Here is a 17406-nt window from a genome sequence, read left to right as displayed (position 1 = left end):
ATTTAACGTTTTTATTTTTTGGCCTGCAAACAGGATATAGTACCGTTAACATGTGTTTCATTTTGTGTTTTCCCCCTCAAAACACAAACAGCAAATACCTGAATGTCTACCAATACCCCTGAAAGAACATAATAATTCAGCTTTCCTGTAACCCTGCAAAAACCTTACACTACTGTACGACAAGTAACTAAACAACTTTTTTTTCAAAAAATTATTATGTAGTACTGCTGTATTTCAGCTTGTAACTTGTAGCTACCGGTAGTAACTAAAATGGACCAATATAAGTCTTCAACATTTTTATGAAAATATTAGTTCTAAAGCCTAAGCATGAAAGTATACTCTTATTTTTTTTTTACTTAGGGTAAAAGTAATCAATCAGATTTTATTCACATTAAACAATAGTGAACTACTCAATATCATAACATGAACTTTTTTGAGAATTTACAAGCATGACATTGCATTTTTGTTGCATTTACCTTCTTATGTGCATTAAAAAACAAACTATGTGCTTTATAAATTTATCATTATTATCATCAGACCAATTACCCTACATTAAAGCAATTCAATGAAACTTAAATTAGATTTATAAAAAAACAATTCCGACTACATGCATACATGTGAGTAACTACTGGTCATTCTTTTAGGAAATCTCTCATACCAACCACTCCTACTTAAAGCCCATCTGTACTAGTTTGGCTAGGAGGGATTAGACCACCCAGCGTGGTCACTGACTATCTCATCAACTCAGCTCTCAATTAACATAAGAAAAAGAGGATCATGGGGGACCAACGTGCACCGCTTAGGCATTGTTTTCTATATAGAGGGAGCAAGTACCTACAAGTAGTACAGTGGGGCTTTAAATGAGTTGTTTGAACTTGATAGTAGACCTGTCCCTGAACTCTCCAAGAGCTGGTCTAAAGATAGAAAGCAGGGTCTTGGTAACAAAGCAGACGCAGCTAATTCCATCCACTCCTACTTAAATGAGTTGTTTGAACTTGATAGCAGACCTATCCCCGTACTCTCCAAGAGCTGGTCTAAAGATAGAAAGCAGGGTCTTGGTCACGAAGCAGACGCAGCTGATACCAAGCAGGATCGCTCCTAGGAGGAACTGAGGTGCATCCGTCTCCTCGCTGTTAGCAACCAGGAGCGCAGAGAGAGCCCAGATGAAGACAGGGTAGATGGTGAAGACATGACGGGTGTATGGATCCAAGATGGAGACGTCCAAGGCAAAGAAGACAATCAGCTCGGCAGCCAACACGCTCAGACAGATGTACACAACAGTATCACTGAAAATCAAATGAAACATAACAAGGGTTCAGTGACACAAAGACGTAACTCCATTATCTTGCCAAAATGAGTATTTTAATATCAAAATGTTCAGAAAAATGTGGGCTTTCCAGGAAACACAAAGACTTAACTCCACCCAACACCCCATTGAAGTCAATGGCTAGTGAAACATAGACTTAACTCCTTAAGGCCCAAGTGCTCAGTGACACATAAATAACTTTTTCTCAAAATCGAGTTACGTCTTTGTGTCACTGACCACTCGATACAATTGATTATTAATGAATAGTCAAAGGCTGTTATGATGTGATCTTAATTTCTAACGAAACATTTCTGGGCTCCAACATTCAAAATATTGGGTTTACAATGGATCTAGAATAATGAAAATGCCAGAACCAACAAGATTAACTCTTGTTTCCTATTCATTTCCAGGTGGTGACTAAAAACGGTTAAACTTCTAGTCCAGACCAAAGGTCACAAAGGTCACGATGATAAACTGGAAAGAGGAGGAAGAGGAAAGGTGAGGAGAGACCAATGTCTAAGCAGTACATGTCAGAAATTGTTCTAGGAAGAGTTAATTTTCTTAAACCTACATTTGTCTGGGATAAGTGGGCAGGGGTAGCTATCTTATATTTGCCCTTTATGGCCCAAATTCACAAAGGAGATTTAAATGTAACCCATGGTTGGTTTAAAATAAGCGTAAAATAAGCGTACCTTGCCATGCGCGCATCTAATATTAGACCTCTGACTGTGTCAGCTTAATTTGAGCTAATTTTAAACCATGGGTTATGTAAATGAAGATTCAAACCATGGGTTAAATCTAAACCTCCTTTGTGAATTAGGGCCTATAAGTGTATTTCTGAACAATCACACCCTTTCATCACTAAAACATAAGACTTACCTTGGCAGACCAGCATCATAAAGCAGACTCACAGAGACAGCAACCTGAGCAGCAATGGTAGTCCAAGCACAATAGATAGCTAATCCATTACCAACCAGTACTCTACAAGCCCATAGGTCAGCACTGTATATAGCAGAAGAGAATAGAAAATACAATTAAATACCCGTAGAGGAAAACCTCAGGACTATCAAGACTACAGTCAAACCTGTCAACAGCGACCGCCCGAGGAAAACACAAAAATGGTCTTTGTAGACAGGTTCCTTTCATACATGTTTCAATGAGAAACCATTTTCAAGGGAAACAAAATATGTGCTTGTTGTAGACAGGTGGTCACTAAAGCAGGTTTGACTTTATTATATTTTGTTACGAACCTTACACATACATGTATATTATGCACATGAGCAGAAAGGAGAGGTGAAGGGAGATTCATTAAAAAAAAACCCACAGTCATAGCCATAGGTAAAACTTGGTTTGTTTGTATTAATATTCAATGTTGCTGCTTTTTGTGTCTTGGGAGGTGCAGGAGGGATTAATTAAATAATTAAATAATCATCTTCTTGTGATAATATTCAGTTGCACAATGGAGTTGGAAGATGCCAGGCTTGTCAGCATACACAAAGAAAACCACAAAAAAGTCACCAAATATGATTTTGGATCTTTGGATCTTATTCTGAAAGAAGACATTCTCAGCTTAAAAAATATATTATGCAATTGGATGGCCCTAATCCTAAGGAGAAAAAATAATGAATGTCCAGTCCTGTTACTTTGGAGAGAAAGGCAATTACAGTTCATTGTTTAGAAGCACTCTGAGTCTCTGACTCTCAAATTATTGAGCAAGGTGAGAAACAGAGGATTAGATCTGTATTATATAGATATTTCCATCAAAGAATTATCAGATTTTTCTCAAACTTGATACACCGATGAAGCACATCCTGTTCTTTATTTTATCCAGGTATCATTGCAATATCTTATTCCATTTCAAGTTTTTTTGGGGGGGGTTCATTGAGGCCTGTGGGTATTGCATTTCTCACATTTTGTTTGATTCAATACATTTTAGTACACTGCAAATTCAATCTTCATTTATATGAATTGATTTAATATTGTTTGGATTGCTGATTTAAAGTTATAACTTTTTGATAATCCATCCCTTCATGAAAATATATTTGTGAAGTAATGTATTCCATGTATAACTCTGTATTTGTATGAACTTTTATGATGTTGTCCGATATATATATATCTCAATGTTCAGTTACAGTTTGTTTTATGTTAATCCTTAGAAAATGGAAAATAAGAGTAAACTAGATGGAACTTCGACTGCGCGCAGTCGAAATGATGCCTCCGTCATAGAGCAATTTTACAAACCAAAACAGAAGAAATTGTTCAAATTCAAGTTCAATTGTAATCCATTAACAGGTTCTCAGAATATCGTGATTACAAGCAATTTCTCATATACATTTATGACCCTTTAATCTTTGACCACATCTACTCAGTTCATTGGCTCTGCAAGATGTCCCGAGTTAAATAGTAATCCATCTGTCAGTTCTAATGAGAATGCGTTCACAAGCTATTTTTGCATACATAATGAGCCCATGACCTTTGACCTTTGACCTCATGACCCAAGAATCTACTCAGTTCATTGGCTCTGCAAGATACATACATGATCTAAGTTTGGGAGGAATCCATCAATCTGTTCTAATGATAATGCGATCACAAGCTATTTTTGCATGCATAATGAGCCGCATGACCTTTGACCTTGACCTCATGACCCCAAATTTAATCAGTTCATCGGCTCTGCAAGTAACATACATGACCTAAGTTTGGCAGGAATCCATCAATCGGTTCTTGAGATAACGCGATCACAAGCTGTTTCAGCATACATAATGAGCCCTGTGACCTTTGACCTTTGACCTCGTGACCCCAAAATCTAATCAGTTCATCGTCTCTGCAAGATACATACATGACCTAAGTTTGGCAGGAATCCATCAATCGGTTCTTCAGATAACGCGATCACGAGCTGTTTTTGCATACATAATGAGCCCTGTGACCTTTGACCTTTGACCTCGTGACCCCAAAATCTAATCAGTTCATTGGCTCTGCAAGATACATACATGACCAAAGTTTGGCAGGAATCCATCAATCGGTTCTTCAGATAACGCGATCACGAGAACGGGACGTACGGACGGACGGACGTACGTACGGACGTACGTACAGACGTACGTACGGACGTACGTACGGACGGACGGACAACCCGAAAACATAATGCCTCCGGCTACTTCGTAACGGAGGCATAAAAACAGAAATACCACTTTTAAGACTCATTCAAATATGCTGTGGCAGGTTTTAAAAAAAAATGTGTATAGCATTCAGTATTACCTTGATACCGCTAGGAATTCTCGTAGGAAGGTCCAGACTCTGGTCAAGATGATCATCAGGGCGACATAGAGGACCAGAGTGCTTGAGACGAGCACGATGGCAGACACGGTCAGCATCTCCCTATCCCACACAAACAACCATAGGATGTTAAGACAGTTACCCAGGAAGACAGAGAGGAGGAACGGTAGGGAGGTCACAGGGGGGTTGAGGTAGACCGGTCCTCGAGCGTTGGTACGGAAGAGGGTCATTATGATGTAGAGGATCCAGACTGCCATCCATAGATAGATGAGACTCCAGATGCTGAAGGCGTAGCCTGCAGGAGTGATAGGGCTGGGGTACTCACCAGACAGGTTTCCTATGGTGGAGTTGAACCATCCTAGAAATCACAAACATCCACATAAAGAAATGATGTATTTTTGAGATCTTGGAAATCAATTTACAGCTTTTAACCAGGGGCCCTAGTAAAACATACCCAAAATGAAGTAAATATTTATCAAATGTCCAAATAAAGATCATGGGTTAAAAGTCATTATGTTTATTACCTCTTTCGTGTCAATTTTCTTGTTATTTTTGGAGAATTTTTTTGATAAACGTTGATATTAGTATACACTTTTTCACAGGTTTCACGATAAACCGCTGCACAATACAAGTACATACATGTATCAATGGTAGGTTGTGGGCGGGCGTGCGCCTGTGTGAAGTTATCTACCGTAATGTCTCAGATCCTCATTAACTTCACACAGGCAGAGAGTAAAGAAGGTAAATGCAGCCATGTTGTGCAGGATAAGATTTTTACACAATTCTCATTCCTTCTGTAATTATAACTTGCTTGTGACTTATAATGAAAGTGAGGTGTTTGATTACAGAATAGCATTTAGGATATTATCTTAATCAAAATAAAACATATCTTATGTTCTCAGTCAAGATAGTTCTCTTCTTTATTGACCATCTCACAATGTTTTTCTTGCTGATACTGTCAATGATAAAAACTTCATTAGTATTGTTATCTTGTGATAGGAATACTCTCTCAGGAGTGGAGATGGTGCACATTTTGTGCGCATGAATGAATCAAATGACCAGGTAATAATATTTCAAAAGCCTTTAGAGATATTTCTTCTGTTTAAATAAAAAGATCACTATAATTATGATGTTGGGCAGGCCTCCGAGTCAAAATAGTATCAAATGCATAAAGTCAAACCTGTCTACCGTATAGTGACCGCCCAAGGGAAACACAAAAAGTTGTCTTTGTAGACAGACCTGGTAAATAAAGCAGGTTTGACTGTATTACCAATACCAGTAAGTGGTAGTTTGTGATCTACTCACCCAATGAGTACTCAGAATCTGGACCGATAGCAGCTTGAAAGTTGCAGAAGAGTGTGAACACAAACCCAGCTGCTACTAACGCTGTCCCTAGTACGACTGAAACATCCATTGCTGTACAGTGTGTGATCCAGCTCTGTTCAGACGTAGAACACTTTCCTTGTGTAGCACTGCAATGAGATTCATTAGTGGTTACAGTATATTCATTCATTCATATAAATATCAAAAATTCATGAGGACTAAATGAAATGGTAGTGCAGTAATGGTCAACATCGCAGCCATTCTCGAGCGATGTATAGACCTACTCGCTGAGCTGATCGAGGCAGAAATTACACACAATACACACACTGCACACAATGAATAGGAAATGGCTGATCAGCAAGTTTGACAGTAGATCTAGACTCACGATTTGAATTTTCAAAATATTCTCAATATTATTGGTAAGTTGAAAAGGATTGTATTTTACTGCTATATTTAGGTGTCATCAATTGTCGCTAAAGTCTGATTTTGATTGAACTCAGCTCAGTTGAGTTTTGTAGTTGTACAGTGGTGTTTAAAATGTTGAGAATCAACAGAACAGTTTTTAATACAAAGCCCGGATAGTAGTGCAGCTATGTGTGATCGCAGCATCGTCATGTGACAGTGCAGCTAGTGTGTAAACACCACTTTCATTCAATTTACCAGCGCCATTATTACGCCTGTTTAAGTGTTTATTCTACAATATGCCCAAATTACTACATGTATTCATCACCACCAAGCAACTAATCACCCCTTGGTTGCAGCATATCATGTCTACAACATGCAATGTTTTTATTAAAGCTCTAATTACTTACCGCAGGTTCACGATATCACTATCAGAGCAACTCAAATTGCAGCAGTACTGTGTTCAAGCAAGGTGCAGGTGAAAGTGGCACTTTACATAATGTGCTGAATGAACACGTCGCGTACGTCGACGCGGCGCGGTCGCGGCGGCCGTGCATAGCCATAGCGCATGGAGCTGATCTTATAACAATGGAATATAATGTAGGACAGGCACGACCTCGTACCTGACCCAGTAAGTTTATAAAGGAATATTCATGGCATAATTAATGGTTATACAATTGTTATCAACATGGTGTATTCGAATGAATGAAGGGAGAAATGATGTTCCAAATGAAGAGGGAAAATGTTCCAAATAGCAAGAACAAGAACAAGAACAATTAGAACAATTCAGTCAACAACAATAAATAACAACAACAAAAAGAACATGCAAATGAAGAAAAAGAAGAAGAAGAATAGTAATAACAAGAGAAGATTAATATGAGAAGAAAAAAAGCGGAGCCATAAAGACAGGGGCGGCAATTTATTTTCATGACGGGGGGGGGGGCGGGGTGCATGGGGGGGATGCGAGGGTGTCAAGGGGCGGAGCCTCATGAAGCTCAGGGGTTTTAGGCATTTAATTACGGTCAGATGAGCATATTTTGATACCTTAATTATATTTGTGACACTGGCTTGCAGGTCACTTATTCGGGAGTGTGGTCCAGCTACCGGGCCCGGAGCCTGCAGAAGCTCAGGGGTTCATCAGATCCACTGGGCCGTCTTAGGGCCCTTGGTGGGGTACAGGGGGCAGGGCCCCTGGAAGCTCAGGGAAAATCATGCCATTTCAACAACATTTGTAAATCACTGGTATCGAATTAGTTGAATTTGACAGAGTTGGAGGAAACTGCCCCCAAAGCCCCCCCCCCCCCCATCAGTAAGCATGTGCGAGGGAGCATAGTGAATGAGAGGGGAAGTTACTATCCCCTCACAGCCCTTTTTTAAGTTTAGTCGTATTAACAAATTACATTCCTTAATTAGCAGAACTATAGTATAAAAACAAGCGATATACTTTTTTTATACTTCAATTTTCTTTGTATTTGCTATATAGTACATTTTGAAGAATATTATGTGAGGTACGAGCGTAGCTTCCGAGTGAGAAGATTTTTACATTTTTATTTGTCTAACCTGCAGTCTTGGGCCCTCCAGAGCCTAAAAGTGTGTTCCAGTCTTTAGTCAGTATTTGCTAAACATTTCTTTGTTGTTGTATTTTTTTCAAATTTTGAGGGGGGACGACCCCCCCTAAACAAATTGAGGTGGGGGCGTGTCCCCCGTCCCCCCGGGATCGCCGCCCCTGCATAAGAATTAGAAGAAGAAAAACATTTCAATTTCATTGGACAGTTAAGCGTTCACCCGTCCGCACTATTCAGCGCCCGTGTACCGTGAGGAGAGGCCGGGAAGGAATCAGAAGACGGGGGGGGGGGGGGGAGGGTTGGGCGATGAGAAATATAGGCAAGAAAGCGAGATAATAAGGGTGATTCAAGGAACGAGAGATGGGGAAAGGAAGAAAAAAGAGGGAGGCAGAGAGAGAGAGAGAGAGAGAGGAGAGTTGGAACAATGACATATAGTTATGCATGGCCTAGAATTTAATCATTGACATGATGAACTTCCCTTTCAACTTTGAAGGGACCCCACTGGAAATAAGCTCTCGAGCTTTCGTGGGTTATCCTAGGCAAGAAAGCGAGATAATAAGGGTGATTCAAGGAACGAGAGATGGGGAAAGGAAGAAAAAAGAGGGAGGCAGAGAGAGAGTGAGAGAGAGAGGAGAGTTGGAACAATGACATATAGTTATGCATGGCCTAGAATTTAATCATTGACATGATGAACTTCCCTTTCAACTTTGAAGGGACCCCACTGGAAATAAGCTCTCGAGCTTTCGTGGGTTATCCTGTTCAAGCTGACTTATTTTGTATCTGTTATTATTGTTTATAGTTGTATGTTGGAGGCTTGTCGAATACAAATCAATCAATCGAATGTGTCGTATACCAGATAAAAACAGAGATTTGCCCAATGATATAAATGTATCAAGAAAAGACTAATCTCCTGTAAAAAGTTTCTTTGTGCGAGCGCGGATACCATACGGTACGTGCAGTGTGTGTGTGTGTGTGGGTGTGCGATTTCCGAATGATCGTAACATTCAGGCAACTTTCTGATTTTATGTGGTGTTTAACCAATCTTTACTCGTCAGGGAGATCCTTTGTCTTCTTACCTCTTTTTGTTAGTCCATGTGTAAAACAAAACAAATGTCGGCGGGCATCTTGAAAAATAGCCGGACCGTCAGAGAAAAATGTACTGAGCGGCCATTTTGAGCGGCCATTTGAAAAGAAAAAAAAAGGCCTCCTCCTTTCTACTTTTAAAAAAATCAGGACGCTAAACATGTTTTTTTAAATATTTTATTTGGCCTAATAACGTAATTTATTTCAAGTCTTGGTGTGCTAAGGGGGTACGTTTCTGTAAGGATGTGTTAGAAACAGATGGATCATTTCTCTCATATTTTGATTTTCAACGTAAATACAATGTACACGGAAACTTTCTTCAATATTATGGCTTTTGTCATGCTATTCGATATGGTTTTAATACACTGGGGGGGGGGGGGGACCACATTTGTGTTTCCAAAATCTCCGGTATATAAAGGGGTACTTTTCACGCAAGAAGTCCGGCCCGTATTGACTTATATTTTTTTTTGGAATACACACCGGAGATAGCGGGGGGGGGGGGGGTGCTTTCAAAGGGAGGAAACATGCATACGCGTACCCTAAATATAACTGATTGAACCGTTTTGAAAAAGTACCCTTTTTCTTGAAAATGGCCCAAAATAGACGCTTTTGAACCCGTTAATGCGTCACCACGCGGACCGCGTTCAATCTATGAAAAAACATCCCTTTATAAGCGTCTCCTTGGTCACGCATGACTATAGTATTTATACTTGACTGAGCCCTCCCAGGGAGAACATAACTCAAGAGCGAAAGAGCTTTTGATTCTTTTACGTGCCACCACTGCACACTGGAGCTACTTTTATACAACTGCATAAAGCTCTCTGTCGGGCTTCGCGCGGTAGACTGATTATTGCAATAACAAATTAATATGCTTTTTAACCAGTAGGAATATGGATTGCTGAAACAAATCAATCTCATTCTGACTATTTCTTTTATTTTAGAACTGATAATGCTGATTTAGAGTGAATTCATTTCGATTTTAAGTGTCTGTGATCTGGCTTTACAGCCATAATAACATTCGGATTGTTCCCGGGGGATAATACCGATCTCAGAATTGTCATCAGTGAATACCAGTATTTGGAGGAGAACATGGATTTCAGGATTATACTTGGTTTAAGTTTGCTGGTCGCCATTTTTTCTCCAGGCTCCGAAGCAGTAGGAGGTTTGTATTTTCTTGGTGTTATTTACGTTGCATCATCCAAACACCTGTTTTTTGGTATCTGTATAATGCTACTGCATTGTATACTCTGTTTTATTCTATTTAAATTCCACTTAAAGCTCTAAATAAGTACACTCGAGCAAACTACTGCGTTTATAATGAACCTATGAAAAATAGTATGATATGTTTCTGTCGCTTAAAAAAAAAAATTTAACGTACAATATTAATGTAGCTATTAGATATGCCAAAATACAATATTCCTCAATATAAATGATGTACATGGTAAGAATCTCGAGCCAGATGCAAATAAGGTTAAACACAATTCATGACATATTGTCTATTGTCATGATTGTTTTCTCTACTTATTCCTTCTTTTTTTCTAATTTACCTTAAAGGGATTCGGTATAGCATTGTTCAGATGAGAGAAAATGGTGATAAGGTAGTGACTTCCATGCATGCTAGATGTACAATTAAAGATAATCTGAAAGTTTGAGTGAAAATGGACCATTATTAATGATAACAATTGGGAAAAACAGATCTGATCGATTCCTTAATTCTCCCAAATATGTTTTTACAATTTGATTTCATTTTAGGTGAATGTAAATCGTCACAAAGCAATGAATTGGCTCTTTATATACCATTCCAGACATTTAAGTTTTTACAGATTATGTCTTATTTTCATGGAAAAATGGTTGGGAAGATTTAAAAAAGGTTGGAAGAATTGACTGTTATAGGGTGTCGCACAGTCAAAAACCATCCGTTTATCTTTGTGGTTTGAGACTTTTTGCAGGATTTTTTGCATGTTAGACGGGGTAAGTACAGTAAAAGGAATATATTAGGTAACATCAACCTTCAACAATGTTACCGAGTCACTTTAATTTTAAACAAAAATTCAAATTTTTCTTTTGTATTGATTATGTACATTTCTCATTCCTTTGGAGGGGTTCAGAGATAACAACTGCTTTAACGTTCCGTTTTCTATGGCAATAGCCTTATTTTGCTAGTACTTGAAATGACTCAATGTTAATAATAATCAACAGATATTTGAATTTTTAAGAGGCTTCCTATTTGTTTCATGTTGTTGAAAATCATAACATTACCTAATATTTCAACATTTCTTGATTCGTTTTCATTATAACGGGCCAGCACTCACATCGATATTAAAGTAAGGAGGAAGTAACACAAAACAAAAGCGTGGGAAAAGGGAGGCAATGACGACGAGAGAGAGAGAGTGTGTGTGGCCCTTGTTCAAATTCAGTTTTCTTTAAAAACCCGGTACTACCATCATGACGGTACATAAAGATAGTACGAGAGTGTTCTTTATTGTCGTCAAATTGTTCAAAACATTGTAGGGACGACCGGGGAAGGACGATGAACAATAAGAATAGGGACTTTTAGATTTGCACTTATAGTGGACTGTTACGTGTGACGTCCTTTTAAGGCACTAGGGATTTTTAGATTTGCACGTCGACATAGTGGACTGTTACGTGTGACGTCCTTTTAAGGCACTGTGATATCCTTTTAAGGCACTGGCAGTGCCTTAAAAGAAGATCACACGTAGCAGTCCACTATGTCTACGTGCAAATTTCAAAGTCTCTATTGTGCAGGCATGTAGCCACGTGGGGGGGGGGGGCACGGGGGGGGGATCATGTGCCCCCCCCAAAAAAAAAATCAGAGATCGGTTGAACTTTTTTAGACCCCTCCCCAGGACGTCGATCGATAACATGTATGTGCCCTCCCCCCCCCCCCCCCTTCCCCCAAACATCAATTGTGACTATATTGTGACTTCCTTTTAAGGCACTGCATGGCAGTGCCTTAAAAGGACGCCACACGTAGCAGTCCAATATGTAGACGTACAAATCTAAAAGTCCCTAATAATAGTTCAACGTCGTTGATCGTGAGAACGTTTTGTGTCTCTCCAAACAAAAGAGTCAACCGAGCGGAATCAGCTGTTAAGTGAATTTTTAATGAGTCCTAAAATATTAATTTGCTACTGCTTTCCACTTTTCACAATTGAAGAAAAAGCGTCGACAGTTCAGCGTTTGTCAGATCTTTAGAGAAATGTTAATATACCGGGACACGCTGTCTAAATCGTCATGGTGTGACAGGACCATGGGCGTGAGAACAGTCATTTCTATCTCTCTCCGCCAAGTAATCCGAACAATAGAATCAATGAAGAAAAATGATTTTGAACCCGGATCATACTGTCTCTCTCTTTTCGTCAATGCCTTCCTTTTCCCACGCTCATCTACTTCCTCCTTACCACGGAGAGTGCAATGTGCATGTGTAGGCCTATGCCTCGATCATAGAGAATACTCACTAATATCGCCGAAATGACTTTTCTCCTTCCCCTTCTTCGTCACCCCCTGCCCCCCTGGCCCCCCAAAAGACGGCCAGGCACCAGTGTCACATTTATTACACAAAATTAAATTAGCGATACAATTTCAGTGTAAATTATAAACTTTATATGGGGATCGTATTAGGAATAGTGCATCAAACAATTTTTCAAATTTGGGACTCCACCCTTCCTATTATTTGTGTGCCATAGTTGGTAAAAAAACATAGATCCTGACAAAAACTCAATATTTTTGGATCATGCGCTCAGTTTCGCATGTTTTAATATACCGTCATTTAATCCATGATGTACAATCTTCGATAACATAAAGTTTGCTAATGCGTGTTAAGCGTGCTTTTTTATGTTTGCAGTTGGATGGAAAAAGGATGAAATTTAAAAAAGTTTGTGTTCGACAGACGGCAGTAGGCACGAATCACCTGTTCGGCCATGGTTGAAAATATTCAATATTATATACCTCATTTTAAGATTCTTTACTTATCCTGTCTTCTGATTGGTTGAAAATGCAGTCATGTTCTTAACCATGCCCGCTAATTGAAATTCATAGTTATTTTTCCCGGCTCTACCGGTTTATATCCATTTTTCATAGCACTTTTTCCATGGCTGTGAAACGTGACGTCATTTTGCTGCGATCCCCATTTTGGTTTACGTGTTACCGTATAAGTTTCTTTTGTGCGATGACCGATGCGCAATACCGTTAACGGTGTTTGAGTGCAATTCGATTTTGGTCGCTGCATTATTGTTGGTGTTAATATTCATGACTTCAAAGAGATGGAAACCTAAATGGGTGAGTCAACATTTTCCTTTTTTTCGGTATATAAAATATATATTGACTGCTTTTAATATTCGAGGCATAGTTGTTTCTATAGGGTCTCGGGAAACTCACAACCTGCTATGACCCCGCGGCGCAAGCGCCTTGGGGTCATAGCAGGTTGTGAGTTTCCCTTGACCCTATATAAACCACTATGCCTCTCAAAGCAGTCAATATATCCTTACCATGTTGGGATGCTCCTTATCAACGGGTACACGCGTTGCTATGATAGCTGAATCATAGATGCAGTCATGCATGCATGGATTATGGGTGGCATGTGTTGAATGTTTAGCATTGTAGTGGGTTCGATCTCTTTTCATATAAAAGCTGAGTGTTTGTTCTCGTGAGTCATTAGGCGGCCCGCCTCCCCCACTCAGTTATATAGGGGACACGCGTGCATATTCCCTCCCTTTGAAAGCACCCCCCAACCATCTCCGGTGCGTAATGTCAATATTAAGGGACTGTGTTGCGTGAAAAGTACCCTTTTACCGAAATTTTGGGAAAACACGTAAGTGGTCCCTCCGATCCCAGAATGGGGGGGGGGGGGGGGGGGGGGGGGGGGGTGGGGACAGGAAGGCGACACAGCAAAATATTATGAAAACCGAGTTCGAGCTCTTGGTAAAACAGAACCCTTTTAAATTGCCTTGACGTCCAACACATACAGATGTTATACGTGTGTGTCCACGGACGGCAGTCGGTCTGATTTCATTTATTATCAAGGATGGCATCTTTAAAATGATGAATATGGCGAATTCCCGTAGTTTGAGCTCTATTTCCTCCAGACTGTTCGATAATGCCTAGGTCACAATCACTCGCTCTACGGGTAGGATACAGCGGCCGTAGGCCCCCGAAATCGAGAGATACCTGCGGCGGCCGCAGAGGATCTGCGGTGGCCTCAGGCTCACCCGTAGAGCGTATCCTTATCTTTACAAGCCATACGGGTCACCGTGGGATTATAGTGCGGAGTTGCAATTTTTTTAATTTCTAAGTTCGCCGTAGCAATCAGACAATAAGTCACACCGTAGCCATGCCGTAGAGCGGCTACCTTGCGTCTGCATTGGTATTTGTCAAACACCTACGGCTGCCGTAGGAACGGCCTAAGGCGACCGTGCGTCGTCACTTCAAAGGTCGTACGGCAGCTGCAGGTTTTTTGTCTCCACAAATTCAAAATACGCTGTGTGGCTACCCTAACATTTTTGACTGCTACAGTATGTGACCATGGGAATGCTGCGGCGGTTCTATAATTGCTAACGGCCGTATATATTTTTGACACCACGGCCGCCGCGGCAAATGTGACCTAGGCATCAGCAACAAAATGTGACAAATAGATACAAATTAGGCAAAATGCTTTTTACCATTACAGAGCATGGACAAAAATGATTATACTATGATAAAAATGATACAATGGAAATGAGATGAAAAAAAGCATAGTTGTGTTCATAAATTGTGTTTCTATTATATTGGAGCAATTTTAACACCTTGCGTAGTGGATATGTAGGCCTACGCAATACAAATATCAAATATTATTATCATCATTATTGGTGGTAGCAGTAGTATACTATTAACGTTAGTACATATTTATTCTCATCAAGCATCATCATTATCATTATTAATATGATTATTATTGCGATTATATTATTATGATTTTATTGTTATTATGATAATAATTCTTAATATCAATGCTATTAGTAATATAGTAGTATTATCATTATTTTAATTTATTACTATTATTATCATATTTATTATTATTATTATTGGTGGTGTTGTTGTTGGAAATTATTATATTTAGTAGTATTCATTGGTAAATAATTGCAATGACGAACCTTCGTCATTGCCTTGTTTTCGTTCACATTCTGCCCCATTAATATTCTCCTTATCGTCCAGAAATCACATTCGTTTTGCACGTAGTGCTTGTGATTCCTAGTTAGGTGCTTTCCTCATGTCCTTTTCCTCTGAAATTTCGTAGGCATCATCTCTAGCATCTCATCAAGGTCACCTACTTTTTCGATTTTCGAAATCACTCATGCATGACCGTCCAGGCGCCATTTTGTCCGTTTCTGGTCCATTTTAAGGCCTTTCTTTCTTCCTTCCTATCTCCACTATCATAGATCCTACAAACTTCTAACAAATTCCTCTAGATAGTCTAAGAGATGTTCTTTAATCTGCGATGTATAACTTGCCCTTCAAAATGCCATCTTCATACTCAAAATTCAAATCTGAAACCGTCTCCGTCAACAATCTCTCAAATTCTTGAAAAATGGACCCCTAAATAATCTAAAACTGCCATAACTTTCTCATATAAATTCCGTTTTGTATTTAAATCTCACAGTATCTTAATCTCATAAATGCACATAGCCTTGCCAAATTTCACGCTCCAATTGTTTTGCAAAACATAAATAGCGCCCTCTAAAGTTCTGGAAATTGGCTTTCTCTCTGTGGCCGTATCTCCATTATGGCTTGGCAGAGCCGTACCCTTTTTTGGATTTAGATACTTGAGGATATGCCCTTTCCAGCCATATACAAAACTATATACCCTATCACTGACCAAATTTGCGAAAATTGCCCTCCAAATTCGCCATTTTCAAGAAAATTCCGAAATAACTTCAACTTGCTCTAAAATGGCGATCTTTATACCTACGTCGTTGAAACTTGGCAGACACATGTATCCATATACGTGACAACTGTCTGCTAAATTCGGGAAATTTTACTAACGTCAGCGCAAAGTTATCGCCAAAAATGATGAATTTGCTATGCATTACGTAATAGCGCCTTTAATGCGTGCAGTACATTGCGTGCAGATGACAATGGTGTCAAACTGACCGCAATGAAGTGCCCTTTCGAATGATACCAAGTATGGTATATGTTTACACAGAAAATTGTGAGTAAATCGCATTTGAACAAGGGTCACTATACGAATTCCGCCCGATTATAACACTTATCGGCCATGACGTCATTTTTTTCAGACTACTTTTCGCCCCCTAAACATCCTTTTTTTTCCTTGAAAATTTGCAATGACATTCCGAGATGCAATACGCAGGGCACCTCGTGGCCGGATTTTTGAAATTGGTCAAGGGGGCCATTTAAGACGCCATTTTGTCCTTTAAATCTATTTTACATCACATGTTTCGATAGGATTATCATAGAAAAAAAGAGAGTAGTTTACAATAACGACCATGAAATTCTCTTTCCAATGATACCATATACGGCCCATAAAGAGACATAAAGAGAGAGAGAAAAAACAATTTAACTCCGGTCATAATACAGATCCTCTACGTTTTCCGCCCATGCATTACACGCATTGTCTATGGGGCAAATCGGGTTCACGCTTTTGACCCCTAGAACGATCTTGATTGCAATGACGAACATGCAACTAATCCCATTTGTTTTTGCACGCAGTGCTTGCGAGCCCTTTCTAGGTTCTTTCCCCTATCCCAATTTCTTTCAAACATCGTAGGCATAGTCACTACCATCCCATCAAGGTCACTATTGAGGCCTTTCTTTCGCCCTACCTGTCTCCAATATTACAGAAGCTAAAGACTTCGTACAAATTGCTCTGGATAGTCCGAGAGAAGCTATTTCGTTCGACACGTAGAAACACGGCGTCATTGCACGCACATCGTTGTGACACGATTGCATTTCTAGTTATGTTCTCTTTTTGTTCGTTTTGTACAGAATGCAACAGCTTTCCATGTAGAAACGGCGCAGCTTGTCAAGAGGGCACTGATCACTATATCTGTATATGTCAGCAGAATTGGATCGGAACATACTGTGAAACAACATTCACAAGTAAGCATATTTATCCATGAGTAATAATATAGAAGAAGAAAAAATGAAACTTCCAAACAAATCTCTAGTTTCAGTGGTAATATCTCTTTGACTAATATGATTATAATCATTTAATTGTAGTATAAATTCTCGCTACCCCAAATAGCGATTTTGCCGAGATCCGGGGAAAATCCTGAAAACGCGCATTGCATTATGGGATAGCTTTTCGACATTACAGCTTCCTGTGCAGGCGGCGCGATAGCGCAAACGTAAAACGCCGTCGCCACACAACGTGTATGCACCGAATATGTCGTCTGCTCGGTCTTGTTTTTTTTTCGCAAATATTTCAACGTTTATTTGAACATTTCA

At 39.5% G+C, this 17406-nt stretch overlaps 1 protein-coding gene across 1 annotated transcript; it reads right to left on the bottom strand.

Moving 5' to 3' along the window:
* Positions 1-766: 766 nt before the first annotated feature.
* LOC582363 lies at positions 767-6829 on the bottom strand. Its single transcript, XM_030984874.1, has 5 exons — positions 6712-6829; positions 5882-6048; positions 4559-4934; positions 2186-2308; positions 767-1286 (listed from the first exon to the last, which is right to left on the bottom strand). Exons 2-5 carry the CDS (start codon positions 5988-5990, stop codon positions 977-979), a joined length of 918 nt encoding a protein of 305 aa, XP_030840734.1. The 5' UTR covers positions 5991-6048; positions 6712-6829; the 3' UTR covers positions 767-976.
* Positions 6830-17406: the final 10577 nt, after the last annotated feature.

The sequence above is a fragment of the Strongylocentrotus purpuratus genome, unplaced genomic scaffold (assembly GCF_000002235.5).
Source record: "Strongylocentrotus purpuratus isolate Spur 01 unplaced genomic scaffold, Spur_5.0 spur5_scaffold_14, whole genome shotgun sequence".
NCBI classification, from domain to species: Eukaryota; Metazoa; Echinodermata; class Echinoidea; order Camarodonta; family Strongylocentrotidae; genus Strongylocentrotus; species Strongylocentrotus purpuratus.
This window is presented reverse-complemented; position numbering and strand designations above follow the sequence as displayed.

What these genes read in the sequence shown, in the direction of transcription:
- LOC582363 (XM_030984874.1), bottom strand. Translation starts at nt 5,990, where the DNA reads ATGGATGTTTCAGTCGTACTAGGGACAGCGTTAGTAGCAGCTGGGTTT. An exon ending in AGATTCTGAGTACTCATTGG is followed by an intron (nt 4,935 to 5,881) that starts GTGAGTAGATCA and finishes TGTGATTTCTAG; the next exon opens with GATGGTTCAACTCCACCATA. An exon ending in GAATTCCTAGCGGTATCAAG is followed by an intron (nt 2,309 to 4,558) that starts GTAATACTGAAT and finishes TGCTATATACAG; the next exon opens with TGCTGACCTATGGGCTTGTA.